The 23,539-nt window shown below is 45.5% G+C and overlaps 1 protein-coding gene and 1 long non-coding RNA gene across 2 annotated transcripts in view; both read right to left on the bottom strand.

Annotated features, from left to right (window-relative positions):
• The window catches only part of acadm (acyl-CoA dehydrogenase medium chain), a 63,485-nt gene that overhangs the window by 10,793 nt on the left and 29,153 nt on the right, over positions 1-23,539 (bottom strand). Inside the window, exons 5-8 of the mRNA XM_070886458.1 lie at positions 22,679-22,779; positions 9,498-9,578; positions 9,272-9,402; positions 2,332-2,440 (exon numbers count right to left, since the gene is read on the bottom strand). Of these exons, the coding sequence (XP_070742559.1) occupies positions 2,332-2,440; positions 9,272-9,402; positions 9,498-9,578; positions 22,679-22,779 (422 nt within the window). The remainder of the gene's footprint in view (positions 1-2,331; positions 2,441-9,271; positions 9,403-9,497; positions 9,579-22,678; positions 22,780-23,539) is intronic.
• Positions 11,022-17,130, bottom strand: LOC139268384 (uncharacterized). The gene is made up of 2 exons (XR_011594017.1): positions 15,832-17,130; positions 11,022-13,060 (listed from the first exon to the last, which is right to left on the bottom strand). It is a non-coding gene; the product is annotated as an uncharacterized lncRNA (long non-coding RNA).

Raw genomic sequence — 23,539 nt, forward strand, 5'->3', positions numbered from 1 at the left:
TGGGGTTTATAGGGTCAGACCCTGGGATAATGGGGTTTATAGGGACATGGACCCTGGGATAATGGGGTTTATAGGGTCAGACCCTGGGATAATGGGGGTTTATAGTTACATGGACCCTGGGATAATGGGGTTTATTGGGACACGAATCCTGGGATAATGGGGTTTATAGGGACAGACCCTGGGATAATGGGGTTTATGGTGACACGGACCCTGGGATAATGGGGTTTATAGTGACACGGACCCTGGGATAATGGGGTTTATAGTGACACGGACCCTGGGATAATGGGGTTTATAGTTACATGCACCCTGGGATAATGGGGTTTATGGTGACAGACCCTGGGATAATGGGGTTTATGGTGACAGACCCTGGGATAATGGGGTTTATGGTGACACGGACCCTGGGATAATGGGGTTTGAATACAAGGTCACAGCACTCGGAGACCCCAGTATAACCCTTGCCATCTGCCAATTATCTTCGGTTGGCCGGCACATTCAGCCAGCGATACTGATGTTACTGTACCAATGAATTGCTGGACCACGCACTGAGTGTACTATCCAAGCAACCGTAGTAATAATTGCACCAAATGCCCTTGCCTTATTCTGATCAATGTAACTGAGCAACTGCGTGTGAACATTGGCAGTACAGACTTTAACACCAACAAGCCAAACAGCGGACTCATTCTCCATGAGGTTACACTCACCTGTACTGCAAGGGCTGTCCAGCGACTGGCCAGAATAAAAGCCTTTACCGCACACCAGTTTCAGGACTGACATAGAAAACAGACACAGAAAATAGGTGCAAGAGTAGGCCATTTGGTCCTTCGAGCCTGCACACCATTCAATATGATCATGGCTGATCATGCAACTTCAGTACCCCACTCCTGCTTTCTCTCAATACCCCCTGATCCCTTTAGCCGTAAGGGCCATATCTAACTCCCTTTTGAATATATCCAACGAACTTGACTCAACAACTCTCTGCGGTAGGGAATTCCACAGGTTCACAACTCAGTGAAGAATTTTCTCATCTCGGTCCTAAATGGCTTACCCTTAGATTGTGTCCCCTGGTTCTGGAACTCCCCAAACATCGGGAACATTCTTCCTGCCTCTAACCTGTCCAATCCCGTCAGAATTTTATATGTTTCTATGAGATCCCCTCTCATTCTTCTAAACTCCAGTGAATACAAGTCTAGTCGATCCAATCTTTCTTCATATGTCAGTCCTGCCATCCTGGGAATTAGTCTGGTGAACCTTCGCTGCACTCCCTCAATAGCAAGAATGTCCTTCCTCAGATTAGGAGACCAAAACTGCACACAATATTCCAGGTGTGGTCTCACCAAGGCCCTGTACAACACAGAGTCTAGGGGTTCCACCGCGCCCAGGTTTCTTCCCATTGCGTCACTGACTAACCATTGGCAAATGGAGTTTTGATGCCAATTAACAAGCCTTTTCTGATTCAGTTAGCTCCAACTTCAACCTTACATCGAATGTACAGCACAGAAACAAGCCATTCGGCCCCACTGCTCCGTGCTGGGGTTTATGCCCCACCACTCCGTGCCGGGGTTTATGCTCCACACCAGCCCCCTCCCACCCCTCTCCATCTCACCCTATCCCCATATCCTTCTATTCCTTTCTCCCTCATGTGTTTATCCAGCTTCCCCTTAAATACATCAATACTATTCACCTCAACCCCTCCCTGTGGCAGCGAGTTCCACATTCTCACCGCTCTCTGGGTAAAGAGGTTTCTCCTGAATTCCCCATTGGGTTTATTAGTGACTGTCTGATATCTATGGCCCTTGGTCTTTGACTCCGATGCAAGTGGAAACATATTTTCCAAGTCTACACTATTGAATCTTTCCAGGTCACCCCTCAGCCTTCTATTCTGTAGAGAAAAGAGGCCCAGCCTGTTTAATCTTTCCTGAGGGGTATAACCGCACAATACAGGTCATCCGTGTAAATCTTTTTTTGCATCTTCACCAGTGCCTCTATATGCTTTTCATATTATAGAATCATTGAATAATACAGCACAGGAGGCCGCCACAGTGCCCACGGTGCTCGTGCCGGCTGTGACAGAGCGATCCAATTAGTCCCCCTCCGCTGCCCTTCCCCACAGCCCTGGAATTTTTGCCCCTTCCAAGTATTCGATACGGAGATCAGGTCTGTGCACAGTATTCTAAATGTGGTCCAATTCAAGGAAAAGGTTAAGGGCTGTAATGGGAGGATGGTTAGTATTCGGGAAGGGCCTGAAGGGCCTCACCATTCCATCCCACCGACACCGCTCAAGTGGCGCAACAAATCCAGTAAATCACCTCGGCATATGAGCACACCAAATACCTTTCTTCCGATCTGGATTCCAGGAGAGTCGGCATCCACAATGAACCCAGTGAAGGCCTTTCCCGCCGAGGCTTTGGGATCTGGGTTGGTGCGGGCCAGGAGAAAATACCTTGGGAGTGAAAGAAACATTACAAACGTTTAAATTACTGCTCACTCGCAAAATTACTTCCAATTTTTCAAATGTTTTTTGCTTTCAATTATGAAATGTGTTTTTCCTTTTTTATTTACACGGACTCCCCAATATTACCACCCCAACTTCTCCACATAACTCAGCCCCGGTACCATTCGAGGAAATCTCCTCCGCATCAACGTTCCCTTTAAGCTACGCGGCCGTGCAGAGTTCTGGAGCTCCTGCTCAGCTGGCTCAGAAAAGCAAACACTGCGCGTGCACGGATTTCTGAATGGGTCGCGCGGCCCAATAGAAAATTAGAGGGACCACTGCACTGCACCCTCGCCAAGGCCGTGGCATCCTTGCTGAAATGTGGTGCCCAGAATTCGACACGATACTCCAGCTGCGGCCTAGCTCACTATTTTAGAACGGTTTATATGTCTGGGATTAACATTAAAGAAAGTTATGGGACTCAAAATTAAGCTCTGCGCTTTATTTGCAGTACTTTCCAGTGGCAAAAAATTAATCAGAGGAAAAGTAATTTAGTAAAGTTAAAATCTTAAGCAAGAAAGGCTGAATGTGTTCATGGAGGAATAGCCGAGTCCTGCATTCCAGCAATTAAGGCTGAAACAAAGAACAAAGGGTCTCACAAGGGGCTGGGACTGAGGTCAGAGAATTCTGAGGAGTTAACATCTCCCGAGAACACATTGACTGTATTTTGAGTGTATAAAATGTAGCAGCCACGGCTGTTCCAAGAGACCGGAGAGGATTGCATCCAGTAATGGGACTGATGCAACTGGATCTCCCTTGATCGATCAGGTTTAAATAAACAATCCTTTTCTCTATATACGGACCTTGCGTCGAGTGTTATATTTTTAGTAACAAGTATGAACAAATGCTGCAGTTCCTCACCATTCTCGTAAATCTCCGCTGCACCCTCTCCCAAGGCCTCGGCGTCCTTTGTAAGATCTGGCACCCTGGTCGATGCCTCTCCTGAGCCAGTTGCTGAGAGATACACGAGTGAGCCTTGGGGCAACTCCCCCTCCGATGCTCCACCTGTCGCTGGGACAAGTCACTGGATCACCCCCTCCTCCCCCCCCCCACACCAAGGCCCTGAGTTGGGGGGGGGGGGGGGGGGGAGTCGCGGGTACGAACCGACAAGCTCCCAAAAATGCTATGCTTCAATAAAGCTGGCGGCTTCATGGGAGCATTGACTCTCCGCCAACCAGCTGCACACTGTTCAATCCATAATAATCTATTACGTTCATTAAAAGGCAAAGATAGCAAGCGGATGACCCAAAGTTTTGCAGTTCAACTTGAGCCATGTATCCTCAGCTGCTCAGGAATTGGGGAATTGCACACTTGTAAAGAAAAAAAAAAATTCGACAGGACTTTGGGGGGAGGGGTGGGGGGGGAGGGAAGGAGCAGGTGTGTGGGACTAATTGGATCGCTCCTTCGAAGAGCCATCACAGGCACGATGGGCCGAATGGCCTCCTTCTGTGCTGTGTGAATCTATGATTTCATTCGGCTTTAATGCTACCAATCTAGGGAAGGGACCATCTACCTCAACACAAAGTAGCAGTACTGTTACGCAATTTAAAATTGGTTGTGTTACAGCACATCGCACAACAGGCAACCTACGCCACAAGGGTAGTGAAATAACCAGAGTGCAACTTTATGTCAGGAAGAGTTAGTAAAGGCCAGGTCTTTAACCTGTGGCCTCTTCCCTTGCAAGGAAATGCCGGTGATCCTGGCGGGCCCCAAGCAGAAGTAGTACTTGGGGCGCATGGCCGAGGAGCCGCTGATGTGCGAGAGTCTACCTCGATGTTGCGGTTTACAAAATCCTTCGCTGCAACAAACAGCTCTCGCTAACTGAACTCTTCTGCTCGCTCAGGCGTGCTGCGTGACAGAACCAGGTGCTGGCTCCGATGTGGCTGGCCTCAAGACCAAAGCAGAGAAGAAAGGCGGCGAGTACATTATTAACGGCCACAAGATGTGGATCGCTAGCTCATAATACTCCCGTGAAGCTTCACTACGTTAAAGGCGCTATATAAATACAAGTCGTGTTTGTAAAAGGTTGTTAAAAGTGCTGACAAAGGTCGGGACATTTTTTTTTTAAATTACTTTCCGCTCTTTCGTGACGAGGGTCGAAGTCCTCTGGGCATTTCCGCGGAGGGAAATGCAGGCTGACATTGTCACAAGGTCATTAAACACTGCTTGGCCCATCACGGTGGATGACTACAGGGAAATCGAATGTCCAGGGCACATCATGTGGAGTAACAGATACCCTGGAGCGGTTCGAGGCTGTGAACCAGAGCAAGGACTGAGCGGACAGAATCCGCAAGGCCAGAGCTTCTTTTCTAACTGGCAACTGCAAGCCCACCGCAACAACTTGCATTTATATAGCGCCTTTAACGGAGTAAAAAGATCTTCCAAGGTACTTCACAGGAGCGATACCAGGCAGAATTTGACCCCGAGCCATGAGGAAATATTGGGACAGGTGACCAAAAGCTGGATCAAAGTGGTAGAGGCTGCAGGGTGACTTGGACAGGTTAGGTGAGTGGGCACATGTATGGCAGATGCAGTATAATGTGGATAAATGTGAGCTTTGGTGGCAGAAACAGGAAGACAGATTATCTGAATGGCGGCAGATTAGGAAAAGGGGAGGTGCACCGAGACCTGGGTGTCATGGTACATCAGTCATTGAAAGTTGGCATACAGGTACAGCAGGCGGTGAAGGCGGCAAATGGTATGTTGGCCTTCATAGCTAGGGGATTTGAGTATAGGAGCAGGGAGGTCTTACTGCAGTTATACAGGGCTTTGGTGAGACCACACCTTGAATATTGTGTTCAGTTTTGGTCTCCTAACCTGAGGAAGGACATTCTTGCTATTGAGGGAGTGCAGCGAAGGTTCACCAGACTGATTTCCAGAATGGCAGGACTGACATATGAGGAGAGACTGGATCGACTGGTCCTGTAATCACTGGAGTTTAGAAGAATGAGAGGGGATCTCATAGAAACATATAAAATTCTGACTGGATTGGACAGGTGAGATGCAGGAAGAATGTTCCCAATTTTGGGGAAGTCCAGAACCAGGGGTCACAATCTAAGGATAAGGGGTAAGCCATTTAGGACCGAGATGAGGAGAAACTTCTTCACTCAGAGTTGTTAACCTGTGGAAGTCTCTACCGTAGAGAGTTGTTGAGACCAGTTCATTGGATATATTCAAGAGGGAGTTGGATGTGGCCCTTACGGCTAAAGGGATCAAGGGGTTTGGAGAGAAAGCAGTAAAGGGGTACTGAGGTGAATGATCAGCCGTGATCTTATTGAATGGTGGTGCAGGCTCGAAGGGCCGACTCCTGCACCTATTTTCTATGTTTCTATGTCTTAAAGGAGCATCTGAAAAGGAAGTGAGGCAGAGAGGTTTAGGCAGGGAATCCCAGAGCCTGGGGCCCAGGCAGCTGAAGGCACGGTCCCCAGGTGGTTGATGAAAATTGGGGATGTGCAACAGGTCAGAATTGGAGGAATGCAAAGATCTCGGAGGGTTGTCGGTCTGAAGGAGGTAACAGAGATAAGGCGGGGCGAGACCATGGAGGGATCTGAATATTAGGATGAGAATTTTTTTTTTTTTTTTAAATCAAGAACGTGAGCTATTGTAGATTAATTCTACATTCTGAATATCTAGCTGTATGTTTAAAAGGCTAAAGTACATCTCTCGCATCATGGCTTCAGAGATCTCACACTTCTCGAAGCCAAAGTCAGACATCCAATTGACTAAACATGAATCAAAAGCATTTTAATCCAGCCAATAACAATGAGATTGTTGAGTGGTTTGTCTGTGGGACAGATCGCCCAACATTAGCACCAGATGTTAGTGAGAAGAACTGCACAGGAACAGAGAATATACAGCACAGAAACAGGCCATTCGGCCCAACCAGTCCATGCCCGCATTTATGCCCCACTCAAGCCGCCCACCGTCCTCATCTAACTATCTGCACAATCCTCTATTCCGTTCCCCCTCATGTGTTTATCCAGCCCCCCCTTAAATACATTGATACTATTTGTCTCAATACCTCCCTGTGGCAGCGAGTTCCACATTCCTACCGCTCTCTGGGTAAAGAAGTTTCTCCTGAATTCCCCATTGGATTTATTAGTGACTGTCTTATATTGGTGGCCTTCCCCACAAGTGGAAACACAGTGTCTAAGCTATCAACACATTTCAGAATTTTAAAGAACTATTAGATCACCCCCTCAGCCTTCTCTTTTCAAAGAGAAAAAAAAAGAGACCCAGACTGTTCATCTTTTCCTGATGAGTGTAACCTTGCATTTCAGGTATCATCCTTGTAAATCATTTTTGCCTCTATATCCATTTTATAATATGGCGACCAGAACTATACGCAGTGCTCCAAGTGTGGTCTAACCAAGGTTCGATACAGGTTTAGCATAACTTCCCTACTTTTCAATTCTATCCCTCTAGCAATAAATCCCAGTGCTTGGTTTGCTTTTTATGGCCTTGCTAACCTGTGTCACAACGTTTAGTGATTTGTGTATTTGTATCCGAGATCACTTTGTTCCTCTACCCCATTTAGATTCCTATTTTCCAATTAATATGTGACCTGCTTATTTTTCTTACTGCAAGTTTATTAATGTAATTTGTTGCAGTCCTCTCAATATTGACTATCTCCCAAAATGTGGTGTCATTCGCAAATTTAGAAATTGTGTTTTTGATTCCAATATCGTTAATATAAATTGTGAACAGTAGTCCCAGCACTGATCTGTAGCACCCCACTTCCCACCTCTGCCACTCTGTATAGCTACCCTTTACCCCTACTCTCTGCTTTCTGTCTTGCAGCCAGTTAGCAATCCATTCTACTCTCTGATAAAGTGCAACATCCCCACCGACACCTGGGAGTCCCTGGTCAAAGGCCGCCCTAAGTGGAGGAAGTGCATCCGGGAGGGTGCTGAGCACCTCGAGTCTCGTCGCCGAGTGTACAGAAATCAAGCGCAGGCAGCGGAAGGAGCGTGCGGCAAACCTGTCCCACCCAGCCCTTCCCTTCAACGACTATCTGTCCCCGTGACAGGGACTGTGGTTCTCGTATTGGACTGTTCAGCCACCTAAGGACTCATGTTAAGAGTGGAAGCAGGTCTTCCTCGATTCTGAGGGACTGCCTATGATGATGATGACAATGATGTCCCCTGACTCTGCATGCTCTGATCTTATTCATTAGTCTTATTATGTAGTACCTTACAAAAGGTCTCTTGGAAATCTAGATAAATTACATCTACTGCATTACCTTGTCTACTCTCTCTGTTACCTCTTTAAAGAATTCAATGAGGTTGGTCAAGCAGGACTTTCCCTTTTGATATCCATGCTGAATATTCATTATTATATGTTTGGAGTAATAGAGAGAGCACGTGAGAGAGAGGACAATGACATCATTTCTGGTATTCTAACCATAATGGAGATGGTTTTAATTATACGCGAGGGTTTTTTCTCTGGTCTGATAACAGAAGTGGAAAACAATTTCAATGGCAAGTGCCCTTTAAGTCCCTTGATGGCAATTTAAACACCAATACTATTAGCAAACTGGGAGAAATTCTGTATCTTTCGTATCATTGGTACTTTGCATAATTACACATTAAATACCTTAATACTGTTCCTAGTCAAGGCTCATCAAATTATCCTGATAATTCAACAACAATGAGATCTTCTGGAGAACATCCTTCACTTTGATAGACAAGTTCTGGCAAGATAAGAATGTAAGCAATAGGAGCAGGTGTAGGCTGTACGGCAGCTCGAGCCTGCTCCGCCATTCAATAAGATCATAGAATCACAGAATAGAATCATACAGTACAGGCCATCCTGCCCATCGAGTCTGTGCCGGCTCTTTCGAAGGGCAATCCAGTCCGTCCCATTCCCCCCGCTCTTTCCCCATACCGCTGCAATACTTTCTCCTTCAAGCGTTTATCCAACTCCCTCTTGAAGGCTACTGTTAAATCTGGATCAGGCAGTGCGTTCCAAATCCTAATCATTCGATGCGTAAAAATCTTTTCCTCGTGTTGCCTCTGGTTCTTTTACCAATCACCTTCAATCTGTGCCCTCTCGTTATTGACCCTTCAGCCACTGGAAACTGTGTCTCTTTATTTACTCTATCTAAATCCATGGTTTTAAACACCATCAAATCTCCTCTTTTATCTTCTCTGCTCCAAGGAGAACAACCCCAGCTTCTCCAATCTATCCACATTCTAGTAAATCACTTCTGTACCCTCTCCAAAGATCATGGCTGATCTTCTACCTCACCTCTAATTTACCAATCCCCTTATCCCTTGATTCCCTTAGTGTCCAAAAATCTATCGATCACAGTCTTGAATATACTCAAAGACTGGGCATCCACAGCCCTCTGGGGTAGAGAATTCCAAAGATTCACAACTAAAGAGTTTTGACAGGTAGGGACAATGGCAGGTAGGGACAATGGCAGGTAGGGTCGGTAACCAGAGGGACACAGATTTAAGGCAATTAGCAAAAAACCCAGAGAGGGAATATGAGGAGCATTTTTTAAACACAGCGAGTTATGATCAGGAATGTGCTGCCTGAAAGGGCGGTGGGACCAGATTCAATAGTAACTTTCAAAAGGGAGTTGGATAAATACTTCAAAAGGCAAAATTTGCAGGGCAATGGGGAAAGAGCGGGGAGTGGGACTAATCGGATCGCTCTTTCACAGAGCCGGCACAGGCACGATGGGCCGAATGGCCTCCTCCTGTGCTGTAACATTAGGTCACTAATGGTAAAAATTGCCACACTTTGGAGAATGCAACAGTATTGGAAACATACCAGTTGGCCTTGCCCCCGTTGGTGATCCACATCTTCTGGCCATTAATAATGTACTCGTCGCCTTTCTTCTCTGCTTTGGTCTTGAGGCCAGCCACATCGGAGCCAGCACCTGGTTCTGTCACGCAGTATGCCTGAGCGAGCAGAAGAGTTCAGTTAGCGAGAGCTGTTCGCTGCTGCTTTGTGGCAGCGAAGGATTTTGTGAACCGCAACATCGAGCTAGACTCACACACATCAGCGGCTCCTCGGACATGCGCCCCAAGTACTTCTTCTGCTGCGCCTCAGAGCCCGCCAGGATCACCGGCATTTCCTTGAAAGGGGAGAGGCCACAAGTTAAAGGCGGCAGTGTACTGTGATGTCGGAGAGACGGAGTCGCTGCCAAAGCAGCTAAAGTCGCTATCCGAAGGGGGAAAAAAAACAATCTGTTCGAAAAACATCTCGATGTCCCAGAGGATCACATCATTTCATTTCACTTCACTTCTAATCACGTGTAACCGGATCAGAGGTAATTGGCAAACAATCCAGGGCGAGGAAGTGGGGTTGGTGGCAAAGAGAAGGAAGAATTTTCTTTTATCATTTGCGATCGGGAACGCGCTGCCTGAAAGGGCGGTGGCAGCAGATTCAAAAGTAACTTTCAAATTACAACATAATTCTAAACGGACAAAGAGTGTTTAAAAAAAAAAACAAGCCTGAAGGCTTTGTGTCACAATGTGAGAAGCATTCGTAATAAGGTGGATGAATTAACTGCACAGATAGCGGTTAATGGATAAGCTATAATTGGGATTACGGAGACATGGCTCCAGGGTGACCAAGGCTGGGAACTCAACATCCAGGGGTATTCAATATTCAGGAAGGATAGACAGAAAGGAAAAGGAGGTGGGGTAGCATTGCTGGTTAAAGAGGAGATTAATGCAATCGTAAGGAAGGTCATTAGCTTGGATGATGTGGAATCTGTACGGGTAGAGCTGCGGAATGCCAAAGGGCAGAAAACGCTAGTGGGAGTTGTGTACAGACCACCAAACAGTAGTAGTGAGGTTGGGGATGGCATCAAACAGGAAATTAGAGATGCGTGCAATAAAAAGTACAGCAGTTATGATGGGTGACTTTAACCTACATATAGATTGGGCTAATCAAACCGGTAGCAATACGGTGGAGGAGGATTTCCTGGAGTGTATAAGGGATGGTTTTCTAGACCAATAATGTCAAGGAACCAACTAGAGAGCTGGCCATCCTAGACTGGGTCTTGTGCAACGAGAGAGGATTAATTAGCAATCTGGTCGTGCATGGCTCTTGGGGCAGAGTGACCATAATATGGTAGAATTCTTCATTAAGGTGGAGAGTGACACAGTTAATTCAGAGACTGTAAATGTGGATTCTTTTCCCTCAATCTGGTTCAGTGAAATCACTGAGTCGAATACCGATTGTGCTTTAAACAGAGCAAGCTTTTATTTAAAAAGCAAATCCCGATCGGGGACCTTATCAGACAGAAGGAATGCAACTCTGATAGATCGCACTCACTCCCTACGGACAAAGTGACGTTACATTGTAAAGGGACGATGGTTATACATTTTTGGTAAAAGATAACAAGATACAATTAGAGTGATATCCTAGTTCAGCCTATCCTCTTTGATCCCTCTTTCCCTTTGTCCACTCATAAGCCGACCTAAGTATGGTCTGATTTTAAACAAAGACCTTCTGTTAATGTTTCAGGTTAATAACATGATCCAATAAGACCTTGAGGTTTTTTGCAAGCTGTGGGTTTTTTTCAAGCTGTGTTAGTATTGTAACATTTTGCAGTCTCGAGTCTGAGATTTTCATGGCTATTCCTCCATTAATTCTTTGTTAGCTTATACTGTCCATATATAATTCCCACGTTCTCAACTTCTCGACTTTAATGTCTGTATACATTTAATATCCAGTTCACTTTACTGTCTTTACTGCTTATACATTTTCACATATCCACATTCCCCCCTTTTATCATTCCATGATAACACTTAGGATCATTCATCCGTTCACACTATTTCCTGAATCATATTGTTGTTATTGTCGAATAGTTCTTTAGTTCGTTGGATCATAACCCGGGAGCCCTTGACCACAAGAGAGTTTGCTAATCTTGCCATCATGACTTTACCATAAAGGTTAAAGCAACCAATAATCAAGCAACAGGTTATTATTATTACGATGAGAATAATTGCTCCATGCATTAGATACGATCCCCAAGATCCACCTAACAGCCAATCAAACCAGCCTACTCCTCCTGCAGGGGTGGATAACTTCTTTACCTCCCTTCTTATGTGATCAACGAGATTGGTTATGTTTTCTGAATTATCGGGAATGTAAGTGCAACATTCAGATCCTATCAGGGCACACGTTCCCCCTTTCTCAGCTAACAGGTAATCGAGGGCCATTCGGTTTTGTAATGCTACGGTCCTTATTGCTACCATTTCAGCTGTGATGCCCTCCAGAGCTTCAGCAGTATTGTTAGCTACCTGTTCCAATATCGTCTCTAGGTTCTGTACTTCATCCATGAGACGTCCTATCCCGATTGGGAACATCATGACCCCAAAGAACTTGTCGGCGGGGGTGATGGCTGGCTTGTATCGGCTGGAGGCATGTGCTTCCGCCAGGGTACGTACTTGCCGCACAAATGGCACCACATATTCCAGATAACAGGACCCTGTCCATCTTCCGGGTCCCAGGACTGGGCCCACAACCTCCACCTGTTTTATTCGGAAGGTGAGAGAGGATGGTGACTCGTGCACCTGTGGTGATGTTGAGACTGTTTGGGCATTTGCTGTACCCTATGATATGTCCCTTGTTACTGGTGTCATTTCGGGTTAGACATATGTCCCCGGTTGGCCTCCCAATCCCCGAGGTATTGGTCAGGGCTAAGAATGGGGGTTCCTTTTCACAGTCGTAGGGTGATTGGTACCATCCCTGGGACATCTGACTAAAAGGTCTCCAGCACTCCCACTTGGTGACCTCCCTGTGGTCATTCATGTGGTAATGGTATGATACTCCTCCTGATCTCCGTGATCCCTCTTTTGACCCGCCTTTCCTCTCTCGTATTTGTATTGGCCTCCCTCCTCTCGTGATAGTTTGGCTCTGAATCCATCTGACAGTCTCAGTTAGGGTTAGTGGAACGGGGCGTAAAGGAATTCCCCCTTTGGAATGTATAGGGATATGTGAGCACACCCAACATCTAGAAAAGTTCCCATTTTGCACATAAACATAAGACATGTACAAAAAGGTGTTTACATGGAGTTCTCGTCTCTGTCTCCCCTCCCATGCGCCGAAACTGTCATATTATACAGACTGTGGCATACAGACACAGTTTCATCTTATGGCTCAGGATTCAGATAAATAGTCCAATTATTTTGCTGATTAAAAGAGTTCGGTTCTCCCGTCTCTCTTCTTAGGTCACCGTTGGTGTAGCTGGCTGTCTATCACTACGGGTAAAAGTTCAAACTGGTCCATGTTACAATTAGGATGTCAACGGCCTTGTTCAGCTATGGAGAAGAGGAAGTCTGGAACAGAAACAGGAGTTAGAATAACCAGTAAAATAGGTTCGTTAGAGGGTGGTGAGCTTGCAGTGGTGCAGGTGAACCCAGGCACTTTTTCCCTCAACCTTGGCTGCAGTGGAGGTAGTGAGTAACACCTGAAAAGGCCCATCCCATCGTGGCTCTAATCCCTTCCGAATCCATACTTCCCTGGTGCCACGAGGGACAATTCGGGTAAAACTGGGAGGTCGAGGTGAGCCTCTCGAACCTGGTTGTGAGCTAGTCGCAGAGCCTGAGTCAGAGAAAGAACATAGGTGGTCATCAGTCGAGCTGAGATACCATATCTAGGAACAATTTCCTTCATTAACACCTTAACAACAGTTTGAGCCTTATTGTCCAGGGTAGGGTAGGCTTCAATCCATCTGCTAAACACATCTACTATTACTAACACATATTTGTAACACTGAACTTTTTGTAACTCAATGTAGTCCAACTGAAATGTCTCAAAGGGACCTTCGGGTAGGGGCGCTTTACCCCAATCACAGGGGACTCCCTTCCCTGGATTATGTTGCTGGCAAACCAGGCAACGACTACTGATGTTCTGGGCGAGCGCCTGGAGTCTAGGGTGCCACCAAGTAGCCAAAAGTGTGTCACTCGTGGTCCTTGCTCCACAATGAGTAGCAAAATGCATACATTCAATAACCCATAGAGCCAACTCGTCAGACATGCAAGTCTGTTCCGCGGGAGTGGTCCAGAGTTTAGAAACATTGTCATAAGTACATCCATAATTTTCCACAACAGTTTTTCTTTTTCAGGAGCTTCCTCCTGTGCTTTAATAACATCTTGGATGGTTGGCATTGGTTTTTCCGAGGCTAACTTATCCTTCGCAGGATTTTGTGTCTGACTCATCATTTTGGGCACTACCATCTGTTGGTCACGAGAGGCCTGTTTAGCCTCTGTCAGCACAGCGGTTCCCTATATCAACCGGGGATTTTCCGGTGGTGTGGGCGGTACATTTAACAACGGCAATGCGCTTGGGGAGCATGAGGGCCTGTAACAAATCAGATACTAGCTGCTTATCGGATATCTCATTCCCCTGTGAGGTTAGGAATCCCCTATTTTTCCATAATTGTCCAAAATCATGGGCCACCCCAAAGGCATACCTAGAGTCGGTATAGATATTGACTTTGAGGTCTTTGGCCAAGATACAGGCTTGGGTGAGGGCGAATAGTTCAGCTTGTTGGGCAGAATAGGCGGTTTCAAAGGCAGCAGATTCCAAGACCTGATTCTCCTGGTTTACTACGGCGTATCCTGAGATTCGTGTACCTTCTGGATTAATAGAAGAACTTCCGTCAACATACATAATACAGTCTGGATCTTCCATTGGTACATCAACTAAATCTTCCCTGACTGATGTGGCCTCTTGAATTAAAGATAAACAATCATGACTGGGTTCTTCCTCATCTTGGGGTGGCTCAGTAAGAAAACAGGCCGGATTAATTGCAGTACAGTGCCGAAAGGTCAGCTTAGGATTGTTTAGTAAGTAGATCTCATATCTGCTTTGCCTGGCCATGGTAAGGTGTTGAGTCTGCAGTTGACCCAGGAGGGCAGCTACGGAGTGAGAGATGTATACAACAATATCCTGCTGGAGGGTAAGGTTGGCAGCATATTGAATGCTATTGTAGATGGCGGTTAATATTTGAGTGCATACAGGGTGTCCCAAGGCAACGGGGTCTATTTTGGAAAAGTAGTATGCAACAGGCCTATGCTTATCCCCGTGTTTCTGAGTTAAGACAGCAGTAGCACAGTCTTTCAGGATTGTACAGTACAATTGAAAGGGCCGGTCATAGAGGGGCCGGCCCAAAGCCGGAGCTTGCAGCAGGGCTGTCTTTAGTTCCTTAAAGGCTTGGACGTCTGTGGCTTCTATTTCAAAGCTGCCTTCCTTATTTGTATACGGTGTGAGGTGCTTAGTCATCAGGGCAACATTAGGGATCCAGGATCTGCAGTAATTGATCATCCCCAACCACTGTCGCATTTGTTTAGCCGTGCTAGGGACTGGAAACTGGCAAATCGGTTCGTCATCCGGGGAGGTTCTCTGTACAATCAAGCTACGTAGTCAATACGAATAATCGGGGGACGGTTGGCCAAAGGGGTTGTTCTGGGAGAAGTTAGTGTAAGATCCCCGTCCTCTCCCCCCTTGCCCCCCTCCTCTTCCTTTTTCGTGCTGACGGGAGGGACACTCTCTACTCCAATGTCCTTCTTGCCCACAAATCGGCAGTTTCTTCTCGTTTGGGTTTAGTTTCTAATACTGCGGCCATACTGATGGACTTCTGAAGGGTCGTGGTGAGAGCATTAAAGATAGCGTTTAGGCGATCCTGGACATCGTTAGGGTGAGCAACCAACAATGCATCATGAGTAGCACGTCCTAGGTGAGTTAGAAATCGGGCATGCTCAGTTGGGCTCAGGGTTTGCTTTACCAGGGCCCACAGGTCCCTTGATTCTGCATTATATCCATGCATGTCGAGGTCACTCCGTGAAATCGGAGGTCAGGGTTAAGTTGGGTTTGTGGATCCCTTTCAGCTTATTTATCTTAGCCTTTTAACTCTTCAATTTGTTTTGTTTGAGTATCTATTTCTTTATTGTATCAGGCAAGTATTATTATATAAGCTCGTTCTGTTTTTATTTTTATTCTGACTATTGCACCATTCCTCTGTTAGGTGAGTCTTTTTTCTATTAAGAAATCCAAATTGATAATGTTCAGTATGAAACGGCTGTCAATGGAAAGGGTTAACTCCTTTACAGGTTTGTAAGAAGACCTGATGTCATTACGTGACTTCACGTAACCATCTGAAAAAAATTCTTCATCAGGAAAGGCAGCATTTGATTAAACTCCAATATTTTTTAACTTCTTATTCAAGTACTTGCCAAAGATATATTTTTTTAAAAATTGATTTAAAACGAGACCACACATTTTTAATAGCTATTTGTTTACTGAAATTCAATTTCATCATCAGCCTCGGTCAATGCAAAGCCAACCATTTTAACTACGTAGTCTATCGATACCTTTCTCAGAGGTCCCAGCGGATCTCTTAGTACGTTTTTCGTGCGCGCATCTTTTTCTTTAAGACGTCTACGGTTTTTAATATGTCCTCCTTCTGTCAATGAAAGTCCTAATTTAATGGAGTTTTTCTGCCAACTTGACAGGAGTGATGCATTTTTTTTTTCCAGACTGCAATGGAACTTTTCTCATAATTTAAAATCTCAGAAAATGTTTTTTTTTCTTTCAGCACCTATTTAGTACGTTACGTCTTTTATCTCGTCTTTTCCATAACTACAGGGAAGTTTGGCACGTAGGCTGTGAACTGCTTTTCGTTATCTCAATTGTCCCAGCCTCAAGGTCGTGTTATACTATCTCTTCTAAACTGCAGATTTAATATAATATTTTTTTGAATCCTTTTGAATCCATCTCAGTTGTTTTGCTGTGCCTTCTCTGAATGTTTTCTTTCGACAAGTAAGTGAGCATGTCAAATCCTTTTTTTAAACCACTGGGACCATGTAGTTTTTTCTTTTTTTATTCAACAAACCTATCCTTTGTGCATTTCCTGGCTCCGTAACTTATCATCCGAATATACGTAATTCAATAAGGTTCACACTCTTAAAGTTCCCACATACAGGACAACACTACGAAGGGTTTAAAAAAAACTTTCATTCTGTTTGAAAAAGTGGGTGGAGCTAAAACAAACCACAACTCCCCGGCTTCCCACAGTAAAAATCACACAAGCATTTCTCATTTAAAACAGACGTTCACAAGAGTCTCTCTTCTTTCCTATTAATTGTTTTGGCTGGCTCTATTTTTGGATCCATGATTGATCATCTATCCCTATCTAGCTCTAACTATCCCTACCTTCCGTGTCGCCGCACAGATCGCGTCCCACGCGATTTGATCTATCCCTATCTAGCTCTAACTATCCTACCTTCCGTGTTGCCGCACGGATCTACTTGGGCCTCGAACCCACACAGACACTGGGCCTCGAACCCAGGCAGACTTACCTATTCTAACCTATCTTTCCGAGTCGCCGCTCGGTTTGCGTCACCGCGCAATTTCCCTATCTCTATCCCTATTCTAAGTTTGAAAGGTATTCACCAGATTGTCCTGGATCTCGTTCAGACACTACCTGAGAACCAGCGAGTGGCTAAACTTTCCTCAGACTTTTGAAACCGGGGGAAACTGGAGCAGTATTGAAATCATACTCACTCCAGTGGCCACTTTCCCCTCGTCTCGTCCAAGGCTAGTCTGGCTCTTAATTCGCAAGTTTTCAGCAGTCGTCCGTTGAGATCCCACTTCTGACACCAAATGTAAATGTGGAATCTTTTCCCTCAATCTGGTTCAGAGAAATCACTGAGTCGAATACCGATTGTGCATTAAACAGAGCAAGCTTTTATTTAAAAAGCAAATCCCGATCGAGGACCTTATCAGACAGAAGGAATGCAACTCTGATAGATCGCATTCACTTCCTACGGACAAAGTGACGTTACATTGTAAAGGGACGATGGTTATACATTTTTGGTAAAAGATAACAAGATACAATTAGAGTGACATCCTAGTTCAGCCTATCCTCTTTGATCCCTTTTTCCCTTTGTCCACTCATAAGCCGACCTAAGTATGGTCTGATTTTAAACAAAGACCTTCTGTTAATGTTTCAGGTTAATAACATGATCTAATAAGACCTTGAGGTTTTTTGCAAGTTGTGGGGATTTTTTTCAAGCTGTGTTAGTATTGTAACATTTTGCAGTCTCGAGTCTGAGATTTTCATGGCTATTCCTCCATTAATTCTTTGTTAGCTTATACTGTCCATATATAATTCCCACGTTCTCAACTTCTCGACTTAAATGTCTGTATACATTTAATATCCAGTACACTTCACTGTCTTTATTGCTTATACATTTTCACATATCCACAAGACTAGGGTACTGAACTTAAAGAAAGGTAACTTCGATGGTATGAGATGTGAATTGGCAAGTGATACTTAAAGGTGGATAGGCAATGGCAGACATTTAAAGATCACATGGATGAACTTCAACAATTGTATATCCCTGTCTGGTGTAAAAATAAAACAGGGAAGGTGGCTCAACTGTGGCTAACAAGGGAAATTAGGGATAGTGTTAATTCCAAGGAAGAGGCATAAAATTGGCCAGAAAAAGCAGCAAACCCGAGGCCTGGGAGAAATTTAGAATTCAGCAGAGGAGGACAAAGGGGTTAATTAGGAGGGGGAAAATAGAATACGAGAGTAACATAAAAAGTGACTGCAAAAGCTTCTATAGATATGTGAAGAGAAAACGATTAGTGAAGACAAATGTAGGTCCCTTGCAGTCAGAATCAGGTGAATTTATAATGGGGAACAAAGAAATGGCAGACCAATTGAACAAATACTTTGGTTCTGTCTTCACTAAGGAAGACACAAATAACCTTCCAGAAATACTAGGGGAGTGAGGGGCTAGCGAGAAGGAAGAACTGAAGGAAATCCTGATTAGTCAGGAAATTGTGTTAGGGAAATTGATGGGATTGAAGGCCGATAAATCCCCAGGGCCTGATGGACTGCATCCCAGAGTACTTAAGGAAGAGGCCCTAGAAATAGTGGATGCATTGGTCGTCATTTTCCAATATTCTGTAGACTCTGGATCAGTTCCTATGGTTGGAGGGTAGCTAATGTAACCCCACTTTTTAAAAAAAGGAGAGAAAACAGGGAATTATATTCCAGTTAGCCTGACATCGGTAGTCGGGAAAATGTTGGAATCAATTATTAAGGATGAAATAGCAGCGCATTTGGAAAGCAGTGACAGGATTGATCCAAGTCAGCATGGATTTATGAAAGGGAAATCATGCTTGGCAAATCTTCTAGAATTTTTTGAGGATGTAACTAGTAGAGTGGACAAGGGAGAACCAGTGGATGTGGTGTATTTAGACTTTCAAAAGGCTTTTGACAAGGTCCCACACAAGAGATTAGTGTGCAAAATTAAAGCACATGGTATTGGGGGTAATGTATTGACGTGGATAGAGAACTGGTTGGCAGACAGGAAGCAGAGAGTAGGAATAAACGGGTCCTTTTCAGAATGGCAGGCAGTGACTCGTGGGGTATCGCAAGGTTCATTACTGGGACCCCAGCTATTTACAATATACATTAATGATTTAGATGAAGGAATTGAGTGTAATATCTTCAAGTTTGCAGATGACACTAAGCTGGGTGGCAGTGTGAACTGTGAGGAGGATGCCAAGAGGCTGCAGTGTGACTTGGACAGGTTAGGTGAGTGGGCAAATGCATGGCAGATGCAGTATAATGTGGATAAATGTGAGGTTATCCACTTTGATGGCAAAAAACAGGAAGGCAGAATATCTGAATGGTGACAGATTAGGAAAAGGGGAGGTGTAATGAGACCTGGGTGTCATGGTACATCAGTCATTGAAGGTTGGCATGCAGGTACAGCAGGTGGTGAAGACGACAAATGGCATGTTGGCCTTCATAGCGAGAGGATTTGAGTATAGGAGCAGGGAGGTGTTGCTACAGTTGTACAGGGCTTTGGTGAGGCCACACCTTGAATATTGTGTACAGTTTTGGTTTCCTAATCTGAGGAAGGACATTCTTGCTATTGAGGGAGTGCAACGAAGGTTCACCAGACTGATATATGAAGAAAGACTGGATCGACTAGGCTTATATTCGCTGGAATTTAGAAGGATGAGAGGGTATCTCATAGAAACATATAAAATTCTGATGGGATTGGACAGGTTAGATGCAGGAAGAATGTTCCCGATGTTGGGGAAGTCCAGAACCAGGGGTCACAGTCTAAGGATAAGGGGCAAGCCAATTAGGACCGAGATGAGGAGAAACTTCTTCGCTCAGAGAATTGTGAACCTGTGGAATTCCCTGCCGCAGAGAGTTGTAGAGGCCAGTTCATTAAATATATTCAAAAGGGAGTTAGATGTGGCCCTTACAGCTAAAGGGATCAAGGGGTATGGAGAGAAAGCAGGAATGGGGTACTGAAGTTGCATGATCAGCCATGATCATATTGAATGGTGGTGCAGGCTCGAAGGGCTGAATGGCCTGCTCCTGCACCTATTTTCTATGTTTCAAAAGGGAAATGGATTAAATACTAAAAAAAAATTGCAGTGCTATGGGGAAAGAGCCTGGGGAGTGGGACTAATCGGATCGCTCTTTCAAAGAGCTGGCACAGGCACGATTGGCCAAATGGCCTCCTGTGCTCTATTACATACTATTTACAGCAAAGAAATAGGCCATTCAGCCCAAATGGTCTATACCAGTGTTCATGTTCCACACAAGCCTCCCACCCCTCTTCATCTAACTCCATCAACATAACCGATTCCTTTCTCCTCATACGCCTATCTATCATCCACTTAAATGCATCGATACTATTCACCTCAACCACTCCCTGTGGCAGCGAGTTCCACATTCTCACCGCTCTCTGGGTAAAGAAGTTTTTCCTGAATTCCCCATTGGGTTTATTGGTGACTGTCCTATATTTATGGCCCTAGCTTGATAGCTCTGCTAGTGAAAGCTGAGCTATACAGGCAGACGGGCCAAGCCCTGATCTCCAGTCTGGGCTGAAATGAATCAGGTGGAGAGGTGCAACAATTGCTCTTAACTTCCAAATTTTGGAGAGAAAAAGACATTTTAAGAGACGAGGTTCCTGCTCCCGATGGCTATCCAGTGGCTCCCTCTGGAACAAACACAGCCTTGATATTTCCCTGCACCCTCCTGACAGTCACTGCCAAGGCTCATACCTCTCAAACCTGGGGGCCTCCACTCAGTGCACTATCGACAAGATGCACTGCAGCAACTCGCCAAGGCTCCTTCATCAGCAGCTCGCAAACCTGTGGCCTCTACCACCTAGCAGGACAAGGGCAGCAGGCGCATGGGAACACCACCACCTCCACGTTCCCCTCCCAGTCACACACCGTCCCGACTGGGAAATATATCGGCCGTTCCTTCATCGTCGCTGGGTCACAATCCTGGAACTCCCTCCCTAACAGCACTGTGGGAGCACCTTCACCACACGGACTGCAGCGGTTCAAGAAGGCGGCTCACCACCACCTTCTCAAGGGGCAATTAGGGATGGACAATAAATGCCGGCCTTGGTAGTGACACCCACATCATGCCCGGAGACTGCTGTAAGTTACTGCGATTAATGTTACACCATCATTTGTAATATGTAACTACCCTCCACTCATTGCATTTGGCTGGAGAAATCACCCTGCTGTACTTGGGAGACCGTTATCTGCAGTTTGGTCATAAGTTCGGAGACCCGGTTTGCTGTCATTGATTAGTAAATAGACTGTTTACTGTCATCATCATCATAGCAGTCTCTCGAAATCGAGGAAGACTTGCTTAAACTCAAAGTGAGTTCTCAGGTGACGGAACTGTCCAATACGGGAACTACAGTCCCTGTCACAGGTGGGACAGACAGTGGTTGAGGGAAGGGGAGGGTGGGACTGGTTTGCCGCACGCTCCTTCCGCTGCCTGCGCTTGGTTTCTGCATGCTCTCGGCGACGAGACTCGAGGTGCTCAGCGCCCTCCCGGATGCTCTTCCTCCACTTAGGGCGGTCTTTGGCCAGGGACTCCCAGGTGTTGGTGGGGATGTTGCATTTTATCAGGGAGGCTTTGAGGGTGTCCTTGTAACGTTTCCTCTGCCCACCTGGGGCTCACTTGCCGTGAAGGAGTTCCGAGTAGAGCTCTTGCTTTGGGAGTCTCGTGTCTGGCATGCGGACAATGTGGCCCGCCCAATGGAGCTGGTCGAGTGTGGTCAGTGCTTTGATGCTGGGGATGGTGGCCTGATCGAGGACACTAACGTAATAGAAACATAGAAAATAGGTGCAGGAGTAGGCCATTCGGCCCTTCGAGCCTGCACCACCATTCAATAAGATCATGGCTGATCATTCCTTCAGTACCCCTTTCCTGCTTTCTCTCCATACCCCTTGATCCCCTTAGCCGTAAGGGCCATATCTAACTCCCTCTTGAATCTATCCAATGAACTGGCATCAACAACTCTCTGCGGCAGGGAATTCCACAGGTTAACAACTTTGAGTGAAGAAGTTTATCCTCAACTCAGTCCTAAATGGCCTACCCCTTATCCTAAGACTGTGTCCCCTGGTTCTGGACTTCCCCAACATCGGGAACATTCTTCCCGCATCTAGCCTGTCCAGTCCCGTCAGAATCTTAAATGATTCTATGAGATCCCCTCTCACCCTTCTAAACTCCAGTGAATAAAGGCCCAGTTGATCCAGTCTCTTCTCATATATCATTCCAGCCATCCCTGGAATCAGTCTGGTGAACCTTCGCTGCACTCCCTCAATAGCAAGAACGTCCTTCCTCAGATTAGGAGACCAAAACTGAACACAATATTCCAGGTGGGGCCTCATCAAGGCCCTGTACAACTGCAGCAAGACTTCCCTGCTCCTATACTCAAATTCCCTTGCTATGAAGGCCAACATACCATATGCCTTCTTCACCGCCTGTTGTACCTGCATGCCAACTTTCAATGACTGATGAACCATGACACCCAGGTCTCGTTGCACCTCCCCTTTTCCTAATCTGCCGCCATTCAGATAATATTCTGCCTTCGTGTTTTTGCCCCCAGTGGATAACCTCACATTTATCCACATTATACTGCATCTGCCATGTATTTGCCCACTTGCCTAACTTGTCCAAGTCACCCTGCAGCCTCTTAGTGTCCTCCTCACAGATCACATCACCACCAAGTTTAGTCACGCTTTGCTATAATTCATCAGTAAATTAAGAAGTCTTGCCCCACATACAACTCATTGGCTGACACAGCGGTGTCACTATTTACTCCGCGAAGAAAAACCACTTGATTAGAAAAACAAGTCACGCAAACCTACCCCCAAAGAGTTGGCCTCGATCGCAGTCTGAATGCCAGTGCAACCATATGCAATTTCCTCAGTTATGAGACAGGAATCAAAAATACCGAGTCCCATTCCACCTATTGTTCAAAAGAAAATACATTGTTTGCAAATATAAAGTAGAGAAAGTAGAAATTACTGAGGCAATCAGAAACAATAAGGTTATGGGGAAAGAGCAGGGGGAATGGGACTAATCGGATCGCTCTTTCACAGAAAATTGGCACTATGGACCAAATGGCCTCCTTCTGTGCTGTATCATTCTGTGATTCTAAAAGAAAAGGCAATATACAGCCATTCAAAGCTCATCTATCCACAACATTAACTATACAACGGAAGCTTATTCCTCGAGAACCCAAACTCTCCCAAGCATGTTCAACACTTGAGACAGAACGCTCACTCCTTATTGAAGTAACTTTCTTCTGGCACATGACCTAAATTTAGTTTTTCAACACTTTACATTGATGACCTCTAGTTCCAATGCACTTTTATTTTAGAGTAGTATTCTGAATTTATCTTTACCCAAGCTGTTTAGCATTGCGTATGGTTCCGTGTGTGTCGGCTGTGGCTCAGTGGGCAGCACCCTCGCCTCCGAGTCAGAAGGTTGTGGGTTCAAGTCCCACTCCAGGGACTTGAGCACAAAAATCTAGGCTGACACTCCAGTGCAGTGCTGAGAGAGTGCTGCACTGTCGGAGGTGCCGTCTTTTAGACGTGACGTTAAACCGAGGCCCCGTCCGCTCTCTCAAGTGGACGTAAAAGATCCAATGGCACTATTTCGAAAAGGAGCAGGGGAGTTATCCCTCAATCAGCATCACAAAAACAGATTATCTGTTCAGCATCGCA

This window comes from Pristiophorus japonicus, chromosome 8, assembly GCF_044704955.1.
Source record: "Pristiophorus japonicus isolate sPriJap1 chromosome 8, sPriJap1.hap1, whole genome shotgun sequence".
NCBI classification, from domain to species: Eukaryota; Metazoa; Chordata; class Chondrichthyes; family Pristiophoridae; genus Pristiophorus; species Pristiophorus japonicus.